Below are 26515 nucleotides of genomic sequence, written 5' to 3'. Positions count from 1 at the left end.
CCACTGACCTTAATTCTTCTCCATCAGCTAGACCAGATATTTAACAAAACCAGTTTTCTAAATAAACAGGTTTCTATGGAAGCCCGTTTCCGCATCTCTGTGAAAAATAAAAAAAAATTATCTCATTATAATGAGATAGTAACTGAAAATAATGAGATACTAACTCAATATAATGAGATGCTAACTCAATATAATGAGATGCTAACTCAATATAATGAAATAATATCTTATAATGAGATAGTAACTCAATATAATGAGATGCTAACTCAATATAATGAGATGCTAACTCAATATAATGAAATAATATCTTATTATAATGAGATAGTAACTCAATATGAGATGCTAACTCAAAATAATGAGATGCTAACTCAAAATAATGAGATGCTAACTCAATATAATGAAATAATATCTTATAATGAGATAGCAACTCAATATAATGAGATGCTAACTCAATATAATGAGATTCTAACTCAATATAATGAAATAATATCTTATTATAATGAGATAGTAACTCAATATGAGATGCTAACTCAAAATAATGAGATGCTAACTCAATATAATGAAATAATATCTTATTATAATGAGATGCTAACTCAATATAATGAAATAATATCTTATTATAATGAGATAGTAACTCAATATAATGAGATAGTAACTCAACATAATGAGATGCTAACTCAACATAATGAGATGCTAACTCAATATAATGAGATGCTAACTCAATATAATGAAATAATATCTTATTATAATGAGATAGTAACTCAATATGAGATGCTAACTCAAAATAATGAGATGCTAACTCAATATAATGAAATAAAATCTTATTATAATGAGATAGTAACTCAATATAATGAGATGCTAACTCAATATAATGAGATGCTAACTCAATATAATGAGATGCTAACTCAATATAATGAGATGCTAACTCAATATAATGAAATAATATCTTATTATAATGAGATAGTAACTCAATATAATAAGATGCTAACTCAATATAATGAGATGCTAACACAATATAATGAAATAATATCTCAATATAATGAGATGCTAACTCAATATAATGAAATATCTCAATATAATGAGATGCTAACTCAATATAATGAGATGCTAACTCAATATAATGAGATGCTAACTCAATATAATGAGATGCTAACTCAATATAATGAAATAATATCTTATAATGAGATAGTAACTCAATATAATGAGATACTATTTCATTATAATGAGATTCTAACTCAATATAATGAAATAATATCTTATTATAATGAGATAGTAACTCAATATGAGATGCTAACTCAAAATAATGAGATGCTAACTCAATATAATGAAATAATATCTTATAATGAGATAGTAACTCAATATAATGAGATGCTAACTCAACATAATGAGATGCTAACTCAATATAATGAGATGCTAACTCAATATAATGAAATAATATCTTATTATAATGAGATAGTAACTCAATACGAGATGCTAACTCAAAATAATGAGATGCTAACTCAATATAATGAAATAAAATCTTATTATAATGAGATAGTAACTCAATATAATGAGATGCTAACTCAATATAATGAGATGCTAACTCAATATAATGAAATAATATCTTATTATAATGAGATAGTAACTCAATATAATAAGATGCTAACTCAATATAATGAGATGCTAACTCAATATAATGAAATAATATCTCAATATAATGAGATGCTAACTCAATATAATGAAATAATATCTCAATATAATGAGATGCTAACTCAATATAATGAAATAATATCTTATTATAATGAGATAGTAACTCAATATAATGAGATGCTAACTCAAAATAATGAGATGCTAACTCAATATAATGAAATAATATCTTATTATAATGAGATGCTAACTCAATATAATGAGATAGTAACTCAATATAATGAGATGCTAACTCAACATAATGAGATGCTAACTCAATATAATGAGATGCTAACTCAATATAATGAAATAATATCTTATTATAATGAGATAGTAACTCAATATGAGATGCTAACTCAAAATAATGAGATGCTAACTCAATATAATGAAATAAAATCTTATTATAATGAGATAGTAACTCAATATAATGAGATGCTAACTCAATATAATGAGATGCTAACTCAATATAATGAGATGCTAACTCAATATAATGAGATGCTAACTCAATATAATGAGATGCTAACTCAATATAATGAAATAATATCTTATTATAATGAGATAGTAACTCAATATAATAAGATGCTAACTCAATATAATGAGATGCTAACTCAATATAATGAAATAATATCTCAATATAATGAGATGCTAACTCAATATAATGAAATAATATCTTATTATAATGAGATAGTAACTCAATATAATGAGATGCTAACTCAATATAATGAGATGCTAACTCAATATAATGAGATGCTAACTAAATATAATGAAATAATATCTCAATATAATGAGATGCTAACTCAATATAATGAAATATCTCAATATAATGAGATGCTAACTCAATATAATGAGATGCTAACTCAATATAATGAGATGCTAACTCAATATAATGAAATAATATCTTATAATGAGATAGTAACTCAATATAATGAGATACTATTTCATTATAATGAGATTCTAACTCAATATAATGAAATAATATCTTATTATAATGAGATAGTAACTCAATATGAGATGCTAACTCAAAATAATGAGATGCTAACTCAATATAATGAAATAATATCTTATAATGAGATAGCAACTCAATATAATGAGATGCTAACTCAATATAATGAGATTCTAACTCAATATAATGAAATAATATCTTATTATAATGAGATAGTAACTCAATATGAGATGCTAACTCAAAATAATGAGATGCTAACTCAATATAATGAGATGCTAACTCAATATAATGAAATAATATCTTATTATAATGAGATAATAACTCAATATAATAAGATGCTAACTCAATATAATGAGATGCTAACTCAATATAATGAGATGCTAACTCAATATAATGAAATAATATCTCAATATAATGAGATGCTAACTCAATATAATGAAATAATATCTTATTATAATGAGATAGTAACTCAATATAATGAGATAGTAACTCAATATGAGATGCTAACTCAAAATAATGAGATGCTAACTCAATATAATGAAATAAAATCTTATTATAATGAGATAGTAACTCAATATAATGAGATGCTAACTCAACATAATGAGATGCTAACTCAATATAATGAGATGCTAACTCAATATAATGAAATAATATCTTATTATAATGAGATAGTAACTCAATATGAGATGCTAACTCAAAATAATGAGATGCTAACTCAATATAATGAAATAATATCTTATTATAATGAGATGCTAACTCAATATAATGAAATAATATCTTATTATAATGAGATAGTAACTCAATATAATAAGATGCTAACTCAATATAATGAGATGCTAACTCAATATAATGAGATGCTAACTCAATATAATGAAATAATATCTTATTATAATGAGATAGTAACTCAATATAATGAGATTCTAACTCAATATAATGAGATGCTAACTCAATATAATGAGATGCTAACTCAATATAATGAGATTCTAACTCAATATAATGAGATGCTAACTCAATATAATGAGATGCTAACTCAATATAATGAGATGCTAACTCAATATAATGAGATGCTAACTAAATATAATGAAATAATATCTCAATATAATGAAATATCTCAATATAATGAGATGCTAACTCAATATAATGAAATATCTCAATATAATGAGATGCTAACTCAATATAATGAAATAATATCTTATTATAATGAGATAGTAACTCAATATAATGAGATACTATTTCATTATAATGAGATTTTTTTATTTTTTATTTTTTTACAGAGTGGCGGAAACGGGCTTCCATAAGTTTCACCAAAAAATAAAGGAGCAACATAAAACCAACCAAAATGATGGATGTGATCTAAGGATTCACCACTTTGCTGAAACGCACCACATAGAGCATGTTTCTATAAACCAAAGTTGACATGTATTGCACGCCTATAAAGTTCCCACGGAGATGTGCTCACTAGGTTTAGCTGGTAAATTAAACTTTACTAGCAATCAACACTCAGCAAGTCTGAGTTCTTGAACACATTTAATTGAGTGTCTCCGAGTTGTTAATTCGGAAGACAATCTGCCATCTCTGCAGTGTTGGAAGGGGATCTCCAAAGATTTGTTTTTTCTGCTGTCAGCTTCTCTTTACCTAAAGGAACCCTGCTGTAAAGGCAGAGAAGGACAGATGAACAGTTTGCATGAAGCTTTTGTCGAATTAAGCAGCAGAAAGATCCCAGATATCACAGAATCAATGATGAACTTAGCAAAAATCAAAAATACGTAGAATGAAGTGTAAAAGCAGAAAGAGTTTAACTTGGGGTCTACTGAGATCAACGGTCTTTAGTTTATGATAACATTTTTGTTGGGTTTTTTTTTCCAAAATATTTGATAGCAAAACTAATTATTTAAAGAGCCTGACTGAGATTGGTCACATTTTCAGACCTCTTCATGCAGCAGCGCTGTGATATCAGAGACAGTCAGTACCCTCCTACAATGCTAACAGACTAAGAGAATAAGCTGCTGCTGTAACTGTTACCTTCAGCTGACATGATGGGTTCATTAAAACAAACAAACATGTTTGACTCTTTTTAGCCGACAAGGCCAACAAAAGCATATTTCAAAGGAACTTTCCCTTTCAGGCCGACTGAGGGAGAAAAGAAATGCTTATGGTTGCTTCGTGCTACCTGTGCTAATGCTACAAGCTAACACCTAGACACTGATGTCTGAGAAAAAATTAAAAAGGTCAGTAAAGCTCCCGCTTCTCCAACACTGATGTAGTAAACTTTTAGAGATGAGCTAATGCTACCTGTTTACAGATTAGCTACGACAAAATGATCCGGATCAATGCTAAGAGACGCTAGATTGGTGCGCAGTCCTGAGCATGGTTAAAGCTCACTAAGAGACCAGAAAAAATGGAAACCTTAATGCACCCAGCAGTTTGCCAATTATAAATCATTATCATTATTATTTTAAATGAGGATTGAAATATACCTTTCTATTTTGCCCTAATGAAGGAAGTCAAAACATGTGCATTTTGTAAGGAAACTTTGATTTTTTTGATTACAACTAAACACAACCCTCTTTTTTCATCATTTTAGCACTGGGATGACATTTTAGCATTAATATTCCAAATCTAAAGTACTGCTATACCTTCTCCATCTTCAGGAGCCTCCTCTTCATTGCAGCTGCCTCCTGAGCCTTCGTTGTCCTCCTCCTCCGCTGGATACTGAGCGCTGGCCTCTTCGTTCTGCGAGGCTTTTCCCCTCCGACGGGCCTTTCGCTCTTTCTCCTGAGTTAAAACACAAACATGGTTCACAGGAAAGCCCAGGAGACACAGCAAAGCACAAGCGTCAGCATTATGTGAAGCAGGTAAGACTCGCTTACTGATTTCATTTTATGCTGCTGCAGAATCTCGTCCAGTTTCTGCCTCTTCTTGTAATTGAAGTAGAAGTTTTTGCACTGTGACACGGTTTTTGATCCCACCATCTTGGAGATGGCGGACCAATTTCTACCATACTGGAGAAGACCTGGAACCGACAAGGGTGATGGGAATTAGTAGGCGATAAAAAAAAGAGACATGGCAAAGAAGGCTTTTATCACGATTCTGTGAAGAACAGCAGCTAAAGGAGCCAATTATAGCAAATAGATTATCTTCATCAAAAGGCAAAACCATCCCACCAAGAAGCTCAAAACACACACTGGACTAGTTTTATGTAATACATCAGCTGCATCAAGAGCAGTTGGCTGAAACCTCGTAAACACACAGCGTAGTGTGAACGATAAGGGCGCGCTGCGGTAGGTGGACCATCACTCACGCCGGACACATCAGTAACTCTTCCCTCTCAGGTGACTTTGTGTCATATTTATAACGGACTTTGATGTGACCCAATTCCAAGAAACCCAAGTCCTTTAGCCAGCCAAGCACATGATTGTGTCTTACACAAGAGTCAACAGGCACCCGCTGGGCCCGAGCTGTGATAGATCAACCTGTCAGGAAGCACACAAGCTCCCCTTACGCACACACATCAACAATCCCGCTCTATAGCAGCTAAAAGAAGAGCTATGGCGAGCAGTCACAGCGTGCAAGCCCCAGTGAGAAAGACCGTGCAGAATTTTGCTCCAGTACCCCCCCCCTCTCCTAGAGTCTGCAGCTAGCCAAAGGCAGCTCATTAACTGTGTGTGTTGTAAGAGGCTTAGTTTACACCACCCACTTGTTTCCTGTGCCAGCCTGACAGGTCTTGGCAACGGGACAGATTCTTGAAAGGTTGTCGGGGTGGGGGTGTTATTAACAGGCACAGAGCCAGCACATCTTGGGATAACCTTGGCTAAGGGGGTTCAGAGGTCCCTGCATCTCATCGCTTAATGGAGCTGGTGAGGCTAGAGGAAGCTGCATGAGAGGGAAAGGCAGATTTTTACAATTCGCTTCCACAGTCGCTGACGCTAAATGAAGCAAATCGGCAATGAGATTATGAATAACAGCTAAACTAAATGTTGGACTACTGCTTGTTTGGAATAAATAAATAAAACAAGAGTCTCCCACATTATTTTTGCTTGCTAAAAAGCGTATCTAAACTAAACAGAGATAAGCCGTCTGTTGGGGGGATCAGTTTAACATTTGAACACCCAGCCAAAAACTCCAAAACATCGATGGACTCCAACAAGACTCGCCTGGTTTGACCTGGTTTTAACTTTTCTGTTATTTTGCTTCTAGAGCTGATGGTTTAAAGTCCCTGTCTATGTCCTTCTGAGAGTTTACGGCATGGAAAATGGTTATGCAACTCTAATAAATAACCTCTAATAGCAGGAAGTCACAAAACTTTGTTCGAGTGGATCTGGAGTCACATTCAAAGTTGAGTATAAAGAAAAATCACAGCTCAGTAAATGAGGTTGGAGTAAAAATACTTTTCAGATGGCCTTTTATGATCTTTGCATTATTTACCTTCAAGGTTCATGAAATGCTTAATGAAAAAGTTTAATGTCATGAGAAAAAACTGGTTGAAATGGTATTGCATAGACCTGAACGTTGCAAAGTGACACAGAACCTGCCCACAGGATACACAGACAACGCACTTCAGTGGGGACGTGGTTACTGAGTAAAGAAGAAACAAGATGGGATATTTTTAGTAGAAATGAGCCATTTCCAAATGCATAAAGAGACGTTCTGCATGTCTGTAGTTTATCCAGACTACAGAAGAACGAGAGAGTCGATGAGATAACAGGAAGGCTACACTTATCGCTGCTAAGTATATAATTTCGATACTATAATAAAAGTTGGCTATTTTTAGGACATCTCTAAGTTTAAGTAAAGGTCTACATTTTCCAGGACAGGGGTTTAAGAACTGCAGCTCGGCTGCTGCTGTCCTGCAAAACTCAGATGCATTATTTTCCCAAACACGCTTCGATCAAACGGCAGAAATAGCTTTAGCAGGGCCTCTTCAGGGCTGGATAACCCAGCTCTAGAATACAATCACAGAGCCATCTGCTGCAGGTACGGTTTCCACACTAGTCACTCCCAGCATATGACCATAAAGCCAGCTCCATAATCATTTTATATCTGTTCTAAATTAGTACAACCCTTCTCTCGCTTTTATACACCCAGTGTGACATCCCCCTACAGAATATTCTGAACTGTTTTGTTATCTTGTTACTATATTAACTTTAAAGAGAAACCAAAATCAACCAACGTAGGTGTCAAATGGTTAGATAGTAACAAAAACCAGGGATTAGAAATTGTCCTCAAGATTCTTATCTGTGCATTGCTGCACAAAACTTTATAAATCCATAAAATGTTTTTCCATTCCGTCAGCAGAGGAATTTGAATAGAGCAAAAGAAAAAAAAAAAACTACTTAAAGTCAACATTTATATTGAAGCTTTTCTACGGACTGATGTTGAAAACAAGCATGTGTTCAAGCCTGAGTTTCTGATGTATATCAGCCACTTACTGAAGATTATCCTTCAGATTAAAAAGCTGTTTCTTTGCTAGCAGGCATTGCTAGAACAGCCTATAGAGCAGAAATCAAGCTAGTTTTTCTGATTCTCGCCATGAGGACCAAAACATGTGACAAACACACATGAACCTTTTTACAGCCGTCCCACAAATGGAGAAGAGGGAGGGGGATTTCATTGCCCTATAAGTACCTCGTTACCCAACATGCTCCGAGGCACCATTAGTGACCAAATATGCATATTTAACCGAGGGAGACAAACTCTGCAGCATGCATTAAAGCTAAAACACTAAGAGATGTTGATCCTACACAGAGGGAAAGACTGCTTAGCCCTGACAGCAAGCCATACATTGTTGAATTAACACACAATACAAATCAGCTCTGCTTAACTCAGAAACTTAGCTGATGCAGGAGCACACATGGCACAAACATCCAATGAGGAGCAGGCTTACTGAAACAGGTGGTGGCTTTACACCCAATCACAACCCTCCATCTCCGTTAGCCCCTCCCAAAGAAAGTCCAATCAACACCTGGTGCGGCCAGAAAGTTGTTGTTCCTGTCTGTCACATGCCTGTGTCTGACTTCAGTCGTCTGTTTGTGGCTCAGCGCCCGAGTGACGCTTATCAGAAGCCTGGATCTTTAGAGCTCCCGCTTGGAAGCTCTTTTTGGGCTGGGCCTTCCGATCCAGAGCGGAGAAGATGAAAACAGCTCGGTCACGGCGCTCCTCCTGCCAGCTGGCTGGAAACTTGAGCCGGTGTCAGGTTGACATGCTTGGAAATGGCACATGCTCCGAGCCTACTTCTTATTTCCCTTTCTTCCTCCCAGCGCTCCGGTGAGTGCCGCTGCGCTGATCTGTGCTGCGCCTCTCCCCCAATGGCGGTCGTCTGAGAAGACTTCCACAGGAAAGTGGGACTGTGGGGCGGCGCTCTGCACTCAGCCTTTCTCTCCCTCATCTGATCTCTCCTATCTTTTTTTCCCTCCCTCCCTCTCTCTTTCCGTCAGTCTGTCCCGCCCCTTGCCTAACTCTGCCAGCAGGCACGGCAGCACGCACGCACACACTCTCCAAAACGGACGCAAACGCATGAGTGAGTACAAACTCCCTAGAACTCCCCACTCCCTCCCTCCGTCTCTCTTGTTAATACTCTTGCACACAGACACAAACACACATTCAGGCAATCCAAGAGTAAACAGAGAGCGGCAAGGGAGAGGAAAGAGATAGAGAGGGAGCCCGGCCACAGAGACAATGGAGAAAGGGAAAGGAAAGGATACAGAAGTGGAGAATAAGCTTGGAAAGAGGAGAGGGGCTCACAGGCGGGAGAGAAAGGAGTTGATGTTGATACCATGAGAAAGCAGAAAGGCTTTCACATTTTTCCTGACTGACCTGCTTTTCATCTTGAATCTGACCACTCCAGTTTATAACAACACAGAGCGAGTGAGTGAGAGCGAGAGAGAGAGACTGGGGGGAGAGGTGTTTGCCAAATCTTCCACAGCTCTTGCCAATCTGGGCCGCTGCCATCTTCCAACGCAGAGACTGGAGCGAGAGAGGGAGGACCAAGGAGCAATAAAGAAAGAGGAGATAACACAGCCTTCTCTACCTGATGCTCCTGCAAAACCCGGCAGATTCAGGAATTTACATAAGCACCCACCCCAGCCTCTAAAAGCCAAATGTGACACCCAGCAGACAACATGGCCCAGGAGCACGCAAACATAACCTTAGCTTGTACATAAAGGGAGGGTTTAAAGTGATTCAAAACCAAGATGCATAAATCAAATAGGCCGGTTCCACCTTCACGGGCAGCTAAAGTACAAACAAACCTGGCTCCATTTCAGGAAATGTGTCAAAACTATCAATTCCTTCTATTTGCATTTAACAAACCCAACAACATGTACTCCAAAGTCATTTTATGAGTTAAAAAAGGGGGGAAAAAAACTTAAAGTTTTGATGTATTCTCATACATACATCTATTAAAAGCCCAATATGAAGGACAAAATAGCACCAAGAAATCAAGAGGCGATGGGAAGCAGAAGATTTTCAGCTTGATCCCGTCCTGACCGTCCAATCTGCAACTAAAGCACTCTTTAAACTTGGACCTTAGTCCAACCGGTGAAGAAACCATCCCTAAGTGCTAACAGGTAGGGCTAATCACAATCCGCTGGTGTGGAAGACAAAGCGGGTGGATAAATACTCTACAATGGCCATTTTCTGTATTAATAAAATGTTTAAAATGAAGTCAGAGAAACCAGATAGATTAAAAAGCTATGCAAAAGGAAACTTTTTTTGTCTCTGCAAGAGAGCAAAACTTTGAAAAGATAACATGAAGGCTTAAACATGACCCAGGAGCACGCAAACACAACCTTAGCTTGAACATAAAGGGAGGGTTTAAAGTGATTTAAAACCAAGATGCATAAATCAAATAGGCCGGTTCCACCTTCACAGGCAGCTAAAGTACACACCAACCTGGCTCCATTTCAGGAAATGTGTCAAAACTATCAATTCCTTCTATTTGCATTTAACAAACCCAACAACATGTACTCCAAAGTCATTTTATGAGTTAAAAAAAGGGGGAAAAAAATTAAAGTTTTGATGTATTCTCATACATACATCTATTAAAGAAGATGAGTCTCTTATGCACAATAGTCCTAAGGAAAACAAATCAATCTGCCAAAATCTCAGCCTTGCAAGTTTGAAATCAGAGCCAGCCAGGAAAAGTCTGATCCCTCCACCATCTGAGTAGAGTGGCAGAGTCATCGCTTAAGGCTAAACTGGCTGGCAACAACACAATGGAGTGCCGATGTTCTGCCAAGAACTGTAATGTCATTATTCAGATCTAGTTAGCTCAAGGGGATAAATACAATAGCATCAGGACACCTAAGCTTCTTTCAAAAAATAAACGCATGAAGCTTGGAGAACTGTACAGAAACGCATAAAGGAGGGTGGTACTGTTTGGGAAATGAGGCTACCCCTTGAGGCAGGTTAGAGGATGGTCATAGGAACGGAGGAAAAACATCCAGAGCAGCTCCTTCTCGTCAGCTCGACTGAACTGTAGCTGGAGTCCTGTGTTTGCGGTTACATAAGCCCTTCATAGAAGCTCTGCTTCGGTTGAGCTGCCAGGCTAATCCTCTGGGATGGAGTGCCCCAATAATCCCACAGCAGGAGAATGGAACTGAAGACATTAACCAGGATTACTACACAGGACCGTGTTCAAGCAAGGCCAGCGGCAGTTATCGCAAAATGACCTCGTAACTCAGGAAGAAAACGGCGGTTCCCAGGAGACGCTACCTAAAGCTAAGCAGATGTAAAGTCGGTTTCATTTGTGGACTGTAATTTCTTTTCCTCCAGATTTCAAATGGAGGACATGGAGAAATAATGACAAGAAGCAGTCAGAGGCCACAATAGAAGCTACGGTACACACAAACCCCCAAAATAGCTGCTGCCTTAAACAATAGAGAGCGATTCCAGACTCTAGTTCAATATTAAAAGCCCCATATGAAGGACAAAATAGCACCAAGAAATCAAGAGGCGATGGGAAGCAGAAGATTTCAGCTTGATCCCGTCCTGACCGTTCAGTCTGCAACTAAAGCACTCTATATAACACTATATCGCAATTATGCCAAAGAAAGTTAAAAACCATCCACTAGACTTTGTTTCCAAGTTTGAAGACATTTTGCCTACCATCCAGGAAGCTTTTCCAATTCAAAGTGCCAGGAATAGCGTTGAGTTCTAAGTTTTATACAGTAGCCCATCAAAACCTTGTTTTTGTTTAGGAAACATGCAACTTGAAATGGACGAAGGGGCCCACCCCTTTTGAATTTTCTTTTTTTGTAATGACCATAACCTGGATCTTCACCAACATATTGCAATTATGAGTTTGTGTCATGGACTTTTTAAGTTAATAGGAGCACATGTAGGCTGTTTTCAACTACTCATAAATCCCTTTAGGTAGGGGTGTCCTGATGCAACTTTTTCATTTTTGATACGATGCCAATATTGTAGCTTTAGAATTCACCAATACAGGTATTGACCCGATACGATATCAGCATGGATCATACAGCCTTTAATTAATTACTTTGTACCTTAGAATATTAGGAAAGGCTTAATGAAGTAATATTACTGAACAATAGTCAACAACAACAGGTATGAGAACTTCTGACCCAATGGGCTACGGAAAGTTAAAACGGAAGCAGAGTTTCTATCAGCATGACAGTATTGGAGATTTTAATGAACACCTTTGTTTATAGATGTTGGAGATCGGCCTGTTTTTCAGTGTAGTCCTGTTTCTCTGTGACTGGCTGGATGACTGGCTTTTACAGTTGCTTTTTGTATCTCCGCTTTTGTTTTCTTTAACCTTGAAAAATATCCCATCCAGTCGGCCTCGGCAAATGGCCGCTGATACCAGAACTAGTTCTGCTGGAGGTTTCTTCCTGTTAAAAGGGAGTTTTTCCTCTCTACTGTCACTACGCTTGGTGTTAGAGATTGTCTTCAAGTCATTGAGTCGATGCAATCAATAGGGGGTTTTCAGTGACGTCACTGGCCAGCTTCTGGTCCGCCATCTTGGGTGGCATATTATCGTATATCATATATATCATGTCGCGAATGGATAAGTACGCCAGCACGCTAGAGCCACCAGATCATGGAACCTGTCTGAGGAAATGTTCCGTGATCGACCATATGGACCCCTATGCCCTCCACGGTGCCTTGTTTAGCACTAATCCAGATGATTGGCCAAATGTAGAGCACGGTGACATAGTTCATTACCCGGTGTTCAGTGAAAACCCTCTGCACACTCTTGAGGAAATGAGAGTGTATAAGGGTCTAGAGGCTCACAACCAGTTCCCATCTGGTTGGGTACGAGATGTCGAAGTGATGTACATGAAGGAAATCGCCATCATACGTGGACGGTTGAGTTTTAATAAGATGGTAAAAATGTAAAAAATCCGTCGCAGGGCTCGCTATGCTAGGTGGCTAACGGCCGGCGGTGCGCGAACAGTTCCAAAGCTACAAGTCCTTGGAGTCTCATGTGCAGTTTACGAATGGATGGGTTCAGGAGCTGCAGCTCATAAAGCCAGCAAACAGTGCTAACCGTTAGTGCTAATAACCACTCAGGCATGTAATGTACTTTTAACTAGCTGCTATGTTTTTCAAAGGTTAGGTTAGTAACGTTAACTGCCAAACCTCCCTGAACCCTCCGGGTTTCTCAGATATTTGAGCCTTTTCCCGCTGGTTGAAATCAAGTTAAGATGAAATTAATCAAATTAAAACACGGCTGAGAGAGGGAGTCCAGTACGCGGTAGTCATAGGCAGTAGTCTGAGTAGCGGCGGCGGAAACTGTCAACATTGCGGCCACGGAAAGTAATACGTCATGACGCCCTAGCCCTATTATTAATATATTCTTACATGTTTTAAATGCTTGACAGTTAATTACCTGTGACAAAGTGAGCACTGCAGACTCTGGCGTATTCCAGCTTCACACCGTCCAAATCGGACCTGGATATCCGTGTCAGCCATAGGTGACGGCGTTGTTCAGATAGCTGTTTTGTTTTTTCACATTGATTCACGATTACGGCTGGTATGCGATAGAAAGAGCGTTGATCTCCACCTCCACGGGCCGTGCAACCAACAATTACACACGATTTCACCATTTTTCACTGTCAATACTGCTTAAGGCTGCCACCCAATATGGCGGACGCGCTGAGTAGTCACGTGAGCGTGACGTCACCTGAAAACCCCCTATTGGTTTTCCTTAGATAGAAAACTTTGAATCAATCTGACTGGATGATCTGGTGAACTGTAAAGAGCCTTGAGATGACGTGTTGTGAATTGACGCTATAGACATAAACTGATTTGATTTTAATGCAGGCCGATATAATCAGAAGTTAGTTTTTAGACCAATATTGGACCCATATCCAATATCGGAACAGGACAGTCCTACCTTTAAGATTTAATATCCAACCTCTTTCTTTGTTAAAACCTGAAAATGTTGGAAATCTTTTATTTCTCAAAAACAGATTACAGTTCTTTAATCCCCACAGAATATACACAGAGACTGCCGTTTGAATAATTATATCTGCAATAAATACACAAATACTGTGAAGGGTTTCTGTGATCATTTTGTCTTCATTTTCAAAAATAATCAATTAATCTTTACTTGATTGCTTTTCTACATTAAATATAGTTATCAAAGCGAAAGTGAATTCAGCTAAAAGTTATATCTGCAGGTCTCAACTTTACAAAGAAATTATAACTGGTGCATCTCAAGATAATAAAGACATATTTATTACACTGAGAGGGATGGAAATAGGGCTGCAACTAATGAGTATTTTGCAAAACGATTAATCTTTAATTGTTCTTTTGAATATTCGATTGATAATCTGATAGCAAAAGAAGATTTTTTACAAATAAACCAGGCGAAGCTAAAACTTTTCCACTTGAGGAGTTCTGGATAGAGCATATTGACTGTCAAAAACATTTTCTTTTCCTAAATCCAAAATATTTACATATTTTTTTTATAATTTTGACATAAATATTGCTCTAAGCGTGTTGCTCTTGCAGCTAAAGGCATGTTTTACAGTATCTATACTCAAGTTAAAGATCAATTGGTCACTAAATTAGTTGACGATTATTTCAATAGTCATTTTAATCCAATTGTTTCAGCCCCAGATGGAAAGTTGGTCATGCAAAAAGCCAAGATTGAAATAATTACAAAATAGTATTAAATATTAAAAACACATTTGAAGGAAATTATAATAAAGATCCCACATGAAATAAGTAAAAGTAAAAGAGTGTTTTGCAGAAGAGCTCAGTGAATCTGTGAAGCTCAATTAATCAGTAACCGAGGTTCAAGCAATATACATATCAAATACTTTCAGATACACTCACACAGAGAGCTAGAGCCTTGCCAAACAGGCACCATGGCAGTGACCTCTGCAAATCAGCCATAGGCTTTTGGGTAATCTTCAGTCAGGGACAATAAACAGCCCGGGTTAATGACTGCTGCATTTGCAGGGGCTCACTGATAAGGGACAGACTTTACAGCCTTCCTGATAAAAGAGAAGCTGCCTTGACCTACAGAGGAAGGGAAACGGCTCCAAAGAGCGGCAAACGCCTTCCAGGCAGACTGAGAAATACATGCACAGACACAACCTAGCAGCACGTGGCAGCTGCCGCCTCTCCAACAGGAAGTCACACCCGCATAAGTCGGCGATGCTTTTAAACACTCCGCAGACCGTAACATTTGAAAACAGCGTTACAATGCACAAAAAGACTGACCAAGCTACACCCAACAAGAGAAAGAAAGTTTTATCTGCTTTACCTTTTTTGGCTGTTTCCATCTCTTCTTCAGTCCAGCGAGAGCTCTCATTCATTTCCAGATTGGCTGTCAAAAAAAAATAGAGAAGCAGCAAGTTAGAGAAGGCGGGAGGAGGCGGGGGACTGGGCAGTTGTCATAGAGTCAGTTAGGGAGTGACTGACATTAGGAAAGGAAGCAGAGAAATGAATCGAAAAAAAAAAACAATAAAAGGATGGGAGGGAGGGGGTGGTGGAGGGCAGCTTGTGCTTCTTGCCACTGCAGCTTTGGTTGCTAAGCATTATTTCTTTTTTTTTTTTTTTATAGATGGAGGGAGCAGGAAATCCAAGGAGAGAAGTCAGTTAATGATTATAGACATAACAACTGGCTGCGTTCGCTGCGCGGGCCACGAGCCAGCCTGTCAGGACGGCTGGAGCCTGCACTTCTACGTCCTCTAGATGGACTCATCAAGGGTACAGTGAGCCGGCTGGCAACACTGCTGGCAGGACACCCAGCAGTAGTAGGGGGTGGGACTGAATCACCAGTCCCCACGGCCCCTTGTCACCTGGGGAATCCCTGTGATGCGGGAACGACTGCGGCATGCACACAACTGCTGAAACATCACAGATCCTCCACCAGCCTGCAGCAAGTGTTAGTGTACCAAAAAAAAAAAAATTACCATCTGGGGGGGAGAACAGGAAATCCAACACTGCTGATAAAGTCTGTCATTAACGACGGGGGGGAGCACTTTACAGAGATTTATTTTGAAATATGCTAACTTTGCACGTTCTGTTCGTAAATGAGTTTAGAGATAAGGGAAATAAAGAGGACAGAACAACAGTACACTCTGGTGGTTCAGGGCAGGACGCTATAAGGGGATCTACGGTCACTCTGCTCCATTCAGATGGCAGTTTTTATTTTAATTGTTAATCCACCAAATTTTCCTTCATCATATTAAAAATAGATATGTTTGACATCCAGTTACAAATTTTAATTTAAGAATTTAGAAGTCTTATTCAAAGTGCCTTTCTTTAGCAGTTCATGTTTACCTGAATCCATTTTTTTAAACAGCAGTCTGTTTTTTTAGTAGAAACAGCATGAAAAATGGAAGCGGACCATCTGGGACTGACCTAGCTCGTTGTTTAGCGGTGGCGTGGTGGTCTCCTCTCCCTCGCTGTTCATGGAGCGCGTGTCGCGGCCTTTGCGGCGCCCCTGACTGTTTGCTGTTCGTCTTCCCTTGAAGGCCACTGTGGGCTCCTTGTCCTCTGCATCCTCTCCAGACGTGTCATCCCTGCGTTTACCAAACACAGAGGGTCAGAAATAATTCGTATTTTAAGGTTAACCGTTATTCTCACAGTTATGGGGAGATATTCACATACAAGTTGGTGACCCTCTGAATCAAACTATAACTTATGATAAAAAGGGAAAACTCATTCAATACAGAACAAAGGTCACTGTCAAACATGTCAAAGATTATCAGGTTTAGTCATAATGCCTGTTTGGAGGAGTTTAGGTTAAACACGGCGGTGGTAGCCTGATGCTGTGGGGTTGTTTTGCTGCCAGGTAATATGACAGAATGCTAAAGAGACCAAACTACTTCCAAAATTAAATCAACTGGATGACAATAGCCCAGACTAAGCTTGGGCATTTATCATATTTTTTATCCTTAAAGGTTTCCATTCATGGTTATAATTTTGATCTATTGCGTAAACCATAAATAAGACAACAAAGATGATTAAAAACTCTGGAAACCGGGTGAATTCTAAGAATATATGTGTTCGACGTGTTATTTAATTAATTTAATTGTCATTGCACCCTACTTTCCTTTTCATAAGTGGTTACTACTCCACTTTCCAGGCCGTCATTGTAAATAAGAACTTGTTCTTAATGCCTTGCCTATAAAAATAAAAGTATAAAAAAAAAAAAAAATATCATAAAAAAAAATGTCAGCATTATATTGTCATTACACACTCTCTGCACATAACGCATCCCCTTGGGGAGCAGTGGGCTGCCATCGCGCGGCGTCCGGGGAGCAGTGTGGGGTTAAGGCTCATTTATACTCAGAAACCAGGTCGTCTGCATGCGTGTCGCAGTTGACGCAGATACGCCCCCACCACTCCTGCAGACACTCTGCTGCAATTCTCCAAAATTGTAGGTGGTACCTTACCGGCTTGTTTTGTTTGTATGACCACCATTGTGGAAAACGACTCATGAAGATGGACCAGCTAGAAGAGCGAGGTGCGCAAGAACGCTGGGATCCTTTCTCCACCTTGATCCCCGCTCTGTTTCGCCCTCATGTCCCTCTGTTGTCGCACAAACTTGTCCCCACTTCCTCACCGCCTCGGCCGTATCTAGACCCACAGCTAGTTCTTTGATTGTCCCTCTTGCGTTGTGGCGCAGACCACGCTTCAAAATGGGGCATAAATCAAAAGTATCTGCAACAAGCTCACTGCGACACACTGCTGCGGGAGGATAACCAGCCCTTACTTCCAAAATCAAAGCAACCAGATGACGATGGTCCAGACTAGGCTTGGGCATTTATCGTATCTTTTAACGTCGAAGGTTTCCATTCATGGTAAGGATTTTGATCTATTGCATAAACCATAAATTAAACAATGATGATTAAAAGCCCCGGAAACTGGGTCAATTCTTAGAACTTTTTATGTTCCATCTTTAATAATTTTTTCCATTCGGTCATTGACAAATTTAGAGAATATCATTAAAAGTTACTACCTGTATTTTTTTTTTTTCCCCAGCGATTTATTATCATTCCACTGTCACAAGAACAGAGCAACGAAATTCGCTCCATGCATTAACCCATCCCCTTGGGGAGCAGCGAGCTGCCATCGTGCGGCGCCCGGGGAGCAGTGTGGGGTTAAGGGTTTTTTTCTAGGGGACCCAGAGTGGCAGTCTGTGGGACTGGGTTTCGAACTCCCAACCTCAGGAAGTTCTATGCTCTAAGCACTAGGCCACCACCCCCCACACACTATGAGTTGCTTAGCTTTAAAACTCATACTTCTTCACGGGACTCTTGTATCCTGCAGAATCTAAATGTATATATTCTTATTTGTGCTTGTGATGCTATGTTGGCTGTGCTAAGTAATCACAGCCATTGAGTTAACCGAGAAAGACAGCAAAGGAAAGTTATAATATCACCCATTATGTAGTTCACATCAGCCAGCTCTATTCCAGAGACACATTTAAACTGTTTTATTGATTTGTTCAGTCATTAACTCAAATGATCACGTTTATCCTCAAGCAAACAGTGGAACAAAATAAAATCTACAACTTCCTTGAGAATGGAGCTAAACTCTAAAGCCTGAAGCCACAGCTGAAAAATATGCATCTATATTTAGAATTTAGCTTCTGAAATAACAGATCTAGTCAAACAGGTAACAGGCCCCGGCGACGTTTCTCTGCTTTACTGCATTTTTGGTTTGAAAAAGCGATAAAATCTGGGGGACAAATTGTGATGGAGTAAGATTTGCCTACATTGCTCTTTCATTCCCTCTATTTTCAGGATAATTTGTGTGTCAGCAGAACGGTGTGGAAGAGATGGCGACAAAGCTTCAACCTCCAGCTCTTCCATTCATCTTCCTCCCACTCCATTAATCTTGCCAGGGGGGGAGCTAATAGCTCTCTAAATATAGGCAGGCCAGCTGTGCCAGAGGTGACAGGCAGGCAGCAGGGTGTGCAAAGAGCCACAAAGTCCCAAGGCTTTTGCCTGAGAAGAGGAGGCAATGGTTTATCACCATCATCATCATCATCAGCTTTTCCAGCCCAGCTGCTTATAAATATGAGCTGGCACTGCTTGAAACAACCGTAGCACGTAGCCTCAGCTGACATCATAAACAGCCTAAATGCAGACAAAGACATTTAAGATCTTCTCAGGCAACAGAGAGTGGCCATATTCCATCTGTTGTTTTGCATCCCTTGCAGGAAGCGAGCCAGAAAACATTTGCTCGTTGATCACTGCATCCACCTGTCAGCCCAGCCAGCGACGCACAAACTCCCGCATAATGCCACAAAAACAAATAAAAACAAGCTCTAAACTAAAAAGAAAAAAATCTGGCCTCACTTCCCGCCCAATCAGTCCAACCTGCTTCGAATGACGCCGTGGTCATAATGTTATGCCTAATGAGGGAACTGTCAATGTCCTGATAGCGAGTTACGGCATGAAGATAGTGGACAATAATCTAATTCATTCACTCCCCTCAAACAACATGAATTATTACAGCATTAGCATCAGGTTACAGATGCTCTATTGGCAACAAACCGTACGCACAACAAATCTGCTCTTAATGACTTCAGCAAATCATTTTAATGTGCCCAGCGAGCATTCTCTGCTGCTTTCAACAGCAGTATCCTCCAATATATTACTGCCACGCGGAGCTCGAACTTCTGAATCACTAATTAATGTTCAGCCCTGCCAAAGCAGTTGTTTTATGATCCTACCTTTTGATTGAAGTGGTAAAAAAAAATAATTTGTTATTCAAATTGGCTTCCTAACAGCGGTCGGTGAGCTCCCACATGAGGAATCCCACAGAAACGGTTTTCATTCAGGAGAGTTTTAAAAGCAGCTCACTTCATTCCATCCTCCTTGTCCTCTGCTTCATTTTTCTCCTCATCTCTCTCCCCCTCCTTCTCCTTCTCCTCCTTCTCCTTGTCCTCCTGGCTGTTCCGGGTCACTTGTTGCTGCTGCTGCTGCTGTTGCTGTTGCTGCTGCTGTTGTTGCTGCTGCTGCTGCTGCTGTTGTTGCTGTAATTAAACGAGCAGGAACAATAAACATTGGAGTGAGTTGGTGAAATTCACATCTTTAGAACGCTTCATGACTGAGTGATAATGAGATTTGTATCAATTTTAGCTAAATTATGTGAAAAGCTTTGGATTATTATTTAAACTGGAGTTTTCAGAGTAAAAATATTTTTGCTTTTGATGGAAAAATCACTTTTGGCCATTAGATCGTAATGACTTGAAACAATTACCGTATTTTTTGGACTATAAGTCACACTTTTTTCATGGTTTGGCTGGCCATTGGACTTTAAAATTTGCCTATTTCTTCTTTCAAGATAAACTATATTGTTCATCTCTAGTGTTGTGGTCTTGATGTCATATAGTGGTCTGAATGATTATCACTGCTTCTCAGATGCTCGTTCATGAAATAAAACAATGCGGTCTTTGAGTAGTAGCCTACCATGCAGCAGTTATCAGAACACGAATTCCATGCATAGAATAATCTTTCAAAAAGGTGGGACTTTTAGTCCGGTGCGACGTAAATATGTTTTTCCGTCTTCATAATGCGTTTTTTGGCTCCGGAGCAATGTGTAGTCCGAAAAATACGGTATTGGACGGTGTTGCCTTTTACAGTTGCCTTTTGTATCTCTGCTTCTGTCGCAGCAGATGGCCGCTCACACTGAGCCTGGTTCTGCTAGACGCTTCTTCCTGTTAAAAGGGAGTTTTTCCTCTCCACTGTCGCTACAAGCATGGTTAGTGTGAGAGATTGCAGATGAGTCGATGCAATCAACTGGTTTTCCTTATATAGAAACTTTGAATCAATTTGACTGGATGATCTGGTGAACTGTAAAGTGCCTTCAGATGACATATGTTGTGAATTGGCGCTATAGAAATAAACTGAATTGAATAGAAATGAATCTACTTTTGAAGCTATTTTTGCCCTGATGAGACCATCACTCATAAACAGAATAGATATGGACTAATCAGACTACGTGACATGATATTAATGCCACGTAATAAACTGAAGCCTTTCCTTGATTAGTCCCGCTGCTAACAGGTTTTCTTAACGAATCTGTAACACCAGCACCTTGAACCATCCTCCATCACTGGAAGATCTTCTGCTAATTCCAGATTTTCCATCAACCATATCTCTTTAAAGATGAGCAAACTTAAAGGCACATCAACGTTTAAGGTGATAGTTTTTTTTCCAAACACTCCATTTCTCAGTGAAAATCAAATGATTTACCTTTACACGTCATAAACTCTTGTCAACTGTTATTAAGAGGTGATAACTTCCCATGAGTCATTTTTAAGTTTTATCTGATATGGTGAATCTTAGTTTCACTTTGATTCACACATTAAAAAATCCACTAACCTTCAGAAAAAAAAATAAAAAAATCTACAAATTGTCACAAGATGTTAAACAAAACAGGATATGAAAGTTCCGAAATTATAGCGGAGCATTTCTGCTGTATAACTGCACCCAGAACCACTTCCTTTCCAGCTTCCTGCCCGTCTGGGCTATCAGGGTTAGAGTTCATGCTACTACAGCCACACAGTCAGACCAAAAACTTTCAACAGTTCTTTAAAGTACATTCACATCTTTCAAACCTTCTACTTTAATTGCTATTTTAGCATTAGCTGCTTCTTCTAATCAAAGAAATAGAAATTCACTGTAACCCTGTAAAGATAAGACATAATTCAAAGCTCCATCTTGGTAAGGGAACATCAAGCCTTCTAGGAGGGCAAATCCGTCACATGGTCTCCTAACTCCATCAACCACAAAGAGAAACATGAACCCGCATATAATCTCCCCAGGGTTGATGTGGTGACATATCATGAAGAAGGACAAACTTTTCAGACCCCATCTTTGTAGAATGTAAAGCGACGCACTTTCACTTCCTCCGCTGTAGGTGTTCGGTTCTGTCCCTGCGAGCTCACGCTGCGAGCCGCTGCACTAAACAGGGGGAGCGAACCTCCAAGTTATGAGCAGGGCTCATTAAGAGAGACCAGGAGACATTGCGTGCTCAGGAAACGGGTCATTTCACTAGCCCCTCCCAAAGTTTAGGTCTGATGGACTAATTAAAAAAAAATAATAATTGGCCCAACTGACTGGTTTTTAACAGAAGTACATTTTCTTTTTCAAAACATGTAGAAGATCTCACACTTAAATTAATTTTTACCATCTAACTGTTCACGTTGGGTTGCTATAGTTGGTGAAGGAGCCATAGCAAACTGCTAATGTTGCCTATGTCACAAACACACAAATTAAATTCCCCATTTACACTACCCTTGCAAAACCGATCCATGCCGAGACCGGTCTGAGTTTGGATCAGTTAACCAGGCCGAGCTCGGTTCTGACGACCGTTTACACATCACGCTATCTCGGTTCCTCGACTCCTCGCCTCCTAGTGACGATGTGCGGTATTACTGCTAGTATTGAAGGAGGAAATCAAGCAGTTGGTGGCGGTAATGCGCCTAAAGTTGTTTGCCAACCGCCATAAAACACAAGAAGAAGACGACGAAGAAGGAGGGAATCGAGCAAATCAAAAAGGCGTCGTCCGTCACATTCAGAAAGTTAGGCTTCATTATTATTGCTGTACTTCCTTTGTTATTATTTAAAATGCCATTATTTAAAATGTTGCGTGGAGAAGGGGCGTTTCTCAATATGCGTTGTTGAGCGTTCTCGTGTGCTCGTGTACTCGTGGCACGTCATCAGCCTCAGCCCGAGTACCGTTCCAATTCTCAAGAACGCCAGATCGAGAACGCATCAAATCCCCGGATGTTGTTCTCACCCCGCCCTCTTTATCGAGCATGCATCAGAGCAGACTTGTGCGTTCTTCAGACTGACCGCTTCCCCAGAATGCCCCGCGGCCGCAGCTTGATTCCAGACAGCGCTCACAGTGTTAAGTTAAACATTCCCTTTTCTGCCGCTGTTGTTCTTCAAAAGTACGTTTTGAAATCGTTTGAGGCGATAACATTATACATTTAAGCCTCCCTGTGTGGTCTGTTTACAGAGTTAGTGCGAAATTTAAAAAAAAAAGTCAGACGTTGAGCGGACTAGAGTGACCAGCAGACCTCCGAGGGTAACCGCAGCCAGGGCTAAATTTTCCCCGTCTGTAGTGCACTTCTCTCGGTCTAGTTATGTGTGAACTACCGCTCGTTCTGATGGTGGTTTTTTGCGGTTCGGTCATTTTTTTAAATGTTTTTTAAGCTTTAGAAATTAAAAATATTGTTTTCAAAATGTTTTGTGTAGGGAATAAATAGTTTTGACTGTTAAAGAAATGCTAAACAACGCTGCCTGTGATGAAGTCACGAGTACGCTTCTGCTCCAATACACATACGTGCTTGCGTGCTCGCGTTCTCGTCAAGTCCGATCTTCCTGCGTTCTCGCCAAGAACGGACTTGACGAGAATGCGAGTACATACTCCCGTTCTCGTGAATTGAGAAACGGCCAAGATTTCGATTGTTGTTTATAGTTTAAGAAGAAGCTGTTCTTCTTCTGTTTCCTTCTTCTGGCATGGGAGCTGCCTTGGAGCTCGTCTGCCTGGCTGTGTGTTTCCTGGACGGGGCCGCCTTTTACAGCTGCTTTTTGTATCTCTGCTTCTGTCTCCTTGAACCCCAGTCGGCCTCGGCAGATGGCCGCTCACACTGAGCCTGGTTCTGCTGGAGGTTTCTTCCTGTTAAAAGGGAGTTTTTCCTCTCCACTGTCGCTACAAGCATGCTTAGTGTGGGGGATTGTATTTGAGTCAATGAGTCAATGCAATCAACTGGTTTTCCTTAGATAGAAAACTTTGTATCAATTTGACTGTATGATATGGTTGAACTGTAAAGTGCCTTGAGATGACATGTGTTGTGAATTTGGCGCTATATAAATAAACTGAATTGAATTGAATTTCCGGAGGGGCATTACCGCCAACTACTGGAATGGAGTGTGAATCGCGATGCGCAGCCAGACGGAGATGACACGTTCTGCTCATGCGCTCTTGTTATCAGAGAACCGAGCCAGGAAAAAACCGACCTGAGCCCACCTCTGGAACTGGTCTGCAGTTATCTTGGTCCGGTTGTGTCTAGCTCGGTTCAGTTCAGTTTGCTTTCCATTTACACACGATAAGTTATCTCAGTTACTGAGTCGGACCGGTCTCAACATAGTTTTTCAAGGGTAGTGTAAATGGGGTAAAATTCTTATGTAGGCCCTTATGAGGAAAAATAATGGAAAGGGTTTGAATGAGCTCTAATTAGTTTATATCCTCCTAAAGAACATTAAACATTTATTTGAAGACAGTTTCATGAGGATAGTTTATGTAAAATGCAGAGTTATAACTCCTACGCATTTTATTGGGACCCTGCGAGAACCATCTAAACAACGCAAAGCTGATGGAAAATGATTCAGCACCTTATTTCCTAATAGATTATATCTTAAAGTGTTTGTTTATTAAGGATTATATTTATAATATAATATCAGCTGTGCTGCTGCCATCAACACCTTTGTTTATAGATGTTGGAGATCGGCCTGTTTTTTCAGTGTAGTCCTGTTTCTCTGAATGTGACTGGGACTTAAACGAGAAGGAAAAATAAACATTTGAGTGAGTTGGTGAATTTCACATCTTTAGAACGTTTCATGACTTAGTGATAATGAGATTTGTATCAATTTTAGCTAAATTATGTGAAAAGCTTTGGATTATTATTAAACTGGAGTTTCAGAGTAAAAATATTTTTGCTTTTGATGGAAAAATCACTTTTGGCCATTAGATCGTAATGACTTGAAACAATTCCCGTATTTTTCTGACTATAAGTCGCACTTTTTTCATGGTTTGGCTGGCCGTGCGACTTGTACTCTGGTGCGTTGCAAATTGGCATTGCAACAATGACAATGTTTAGAGTTTTTAAAATGGGCCTGTTTATTCTTTCAAGATAAACTATATTGTTCATCTATAGTGTTGTGGTCTTGATATGATATAGTGGTCTGAATGATTATCACTGCTTCTCAGATGCTCGTTCATGAAATAAAACAATACAGTCTTTGAGTAGTAGCCTACCATGCAGCAGTTATCAGAAAACGGATCCCATGCATAGAATAACCTTTCAAAAAAGGTGGGACTTTTAAACCGGTGCGACGTAAATATGTTTTTTTCGTCTTCAGAATGCGTTTTTTGGCTCCGGAGCGATGTATAGTCCGAAAAATACGGTATTGGACGCTGCCGCCTTTTACAGTTGCCTTTTGTATCTCTGCTTCTGTCGCGGCAGGTGGCCGCTCACACTGAGCCTGGTTCTGCTAGACGCTTCTTCCTGTTAAAAGGGAGTTTTTCCTCTCCACTGTTGCTACAAGCATGCTTAGAGTGACGGATTGCAGAAGAGTCAATGAATCAATGCAATCAACTGGTTTTTCTTAGATAGAAAAGTTTTCAATCAATTTGACTTGATGATCTGGTGAACTGTAAAGTGCCTTGAGATGACGTGTTGTGAATTGGCACTATAGAAATAAACTGAATTGCAACTAAATTAAATTTAGGGGCGTCAGAGTAAAGGGTGGCTGAGAACGAAAGTTATTTTTCTTCTAGGATTATTTTTCTTCCATCCATCCTCTGATCAACTTTGACCAAACCTCTGAATGTTTCTGCAAAGAAAAGCTGTCTTGAGACCCTGAAGCTAAAACATTGGAGCAGCTAAAGATTAGCTGCAAAACGGGGTTCTATAAAGTTTTTTTGAGGGGAAATATTTTTTTCCTCCAATATACAACTATGCATGACACTATGTTGGTCTATCACATAGAAATCCTGATAAAAGACACTGATAGTTCGTGTTGCAAAGCGCTGAAGCTCAATACATAACGTTTACATTTTTCCATCATGATCTAAACGGCTGGATGTGATTGAAAGTACGTTTTTCAGCCCGACATCCAAAACTGATCCTAATCTTTGCTCCAACTCCCTTAAAACGTTCAAATCAAAACATTTATGGCAGGAAATCGTTTTTTAACGCTCTTCCTCTACAGACATACATCCAGCTTTCAGTCTATAGAAAAAAAAGAGGAACATAAACGCTGCTAGATCTTAGAAAATGTGTTTAAGAATTGAGAGTAACCAGAACTGCAATAAGCTAGTAGCTGCTTAGCTTTTAGCTCACCAGCTGTAGTGGTACGCAGACCCTAAAGTAAACATGACCACACTCCTCAGGCTGAACTTTCAAGAGTAAAATATTACCAGGGATCTCCCTCGGCGCCGGTTCCTTCGCACTATGTTCTTGTAGTTTTCATTCTTTTTGGTCAGGTAGTAAAAGAGCACACACTCTGCCACCGTCTGAAATGCAAATGTGAGATGACATTTCACTTCCTCTGAGCACAAACTTACTCTAAAACAACAACGGAAGAAAAGGGCCAAAAAAAAGAAGAAGAATCATACCTTTCTCTCTAGAAATGAAGCTATCAGGCCAAAGTTTTTAGGATGCTGGATGAACCT

At 39.4% G+C, this 26515-nt stretch overlaps 1 protein-coding gene across 2 annotated transcripts in view; it reads right to left on the bottom strand.

Annotated features, from left to right (window-relative positions):
• The window catches only part of ncor2 (nuclear receptor corepressor 2), a 164838-nt gene that overhangs the window by 46458 nt on the left and 91865 nt on the right, over nt 1-26515 (bottom strand). For both annotated transcript variants that reach the window (XM_038296411.1, XM_038296420.1), the window contains exons 13-19: nt 26459-26513; nt 26261-26356; nt 19909-20081; nt 16454-16614; nt 15351-15413; nt 5479-5621; nt 5245-5383 (exon numbers count right to left, since the gene is read on the bottom strand). In XM_038296411.1, the coding sequence (XP_038152339.1) occupies nt 5245-5383; nt 5479-5621; nt 15351-15413; nt 16454-16614; nt 19909-20081; nt 26261-26356; nt 26459-26513 (830 nt within the window). The remainder of the gene's footprint in view (nt 1-5244; nt 5384-5478; nt 5622-15350; nt 15414-16453; nt 16615-19908; nt 20082-26260; nt 26357-26458; nt 26514-26515) is intronic.

The sequence above is a fragment of the Cyprinodon tularosa genome, unplaced genomic scaffold, assembly GCF_016077235.1.
Source record: "Cyprinodon tularosa strain WSP-4 unplaced genomic scaffold, ASM1607723v1 ctg11, whole genome shotgun sequence".
NCBI lineage: Eukaryota > Metazoa > Chordata > Actinopteri > Cyprinodontiformes > Cyprinodontidae > Cyprinodon > Cyprinodon tularosa.
The sequence above is the reverse complement of the archived record's forward strand: the minus strand, read 5'-3'. Positions and strand labels throughout refer to the sequence as shown.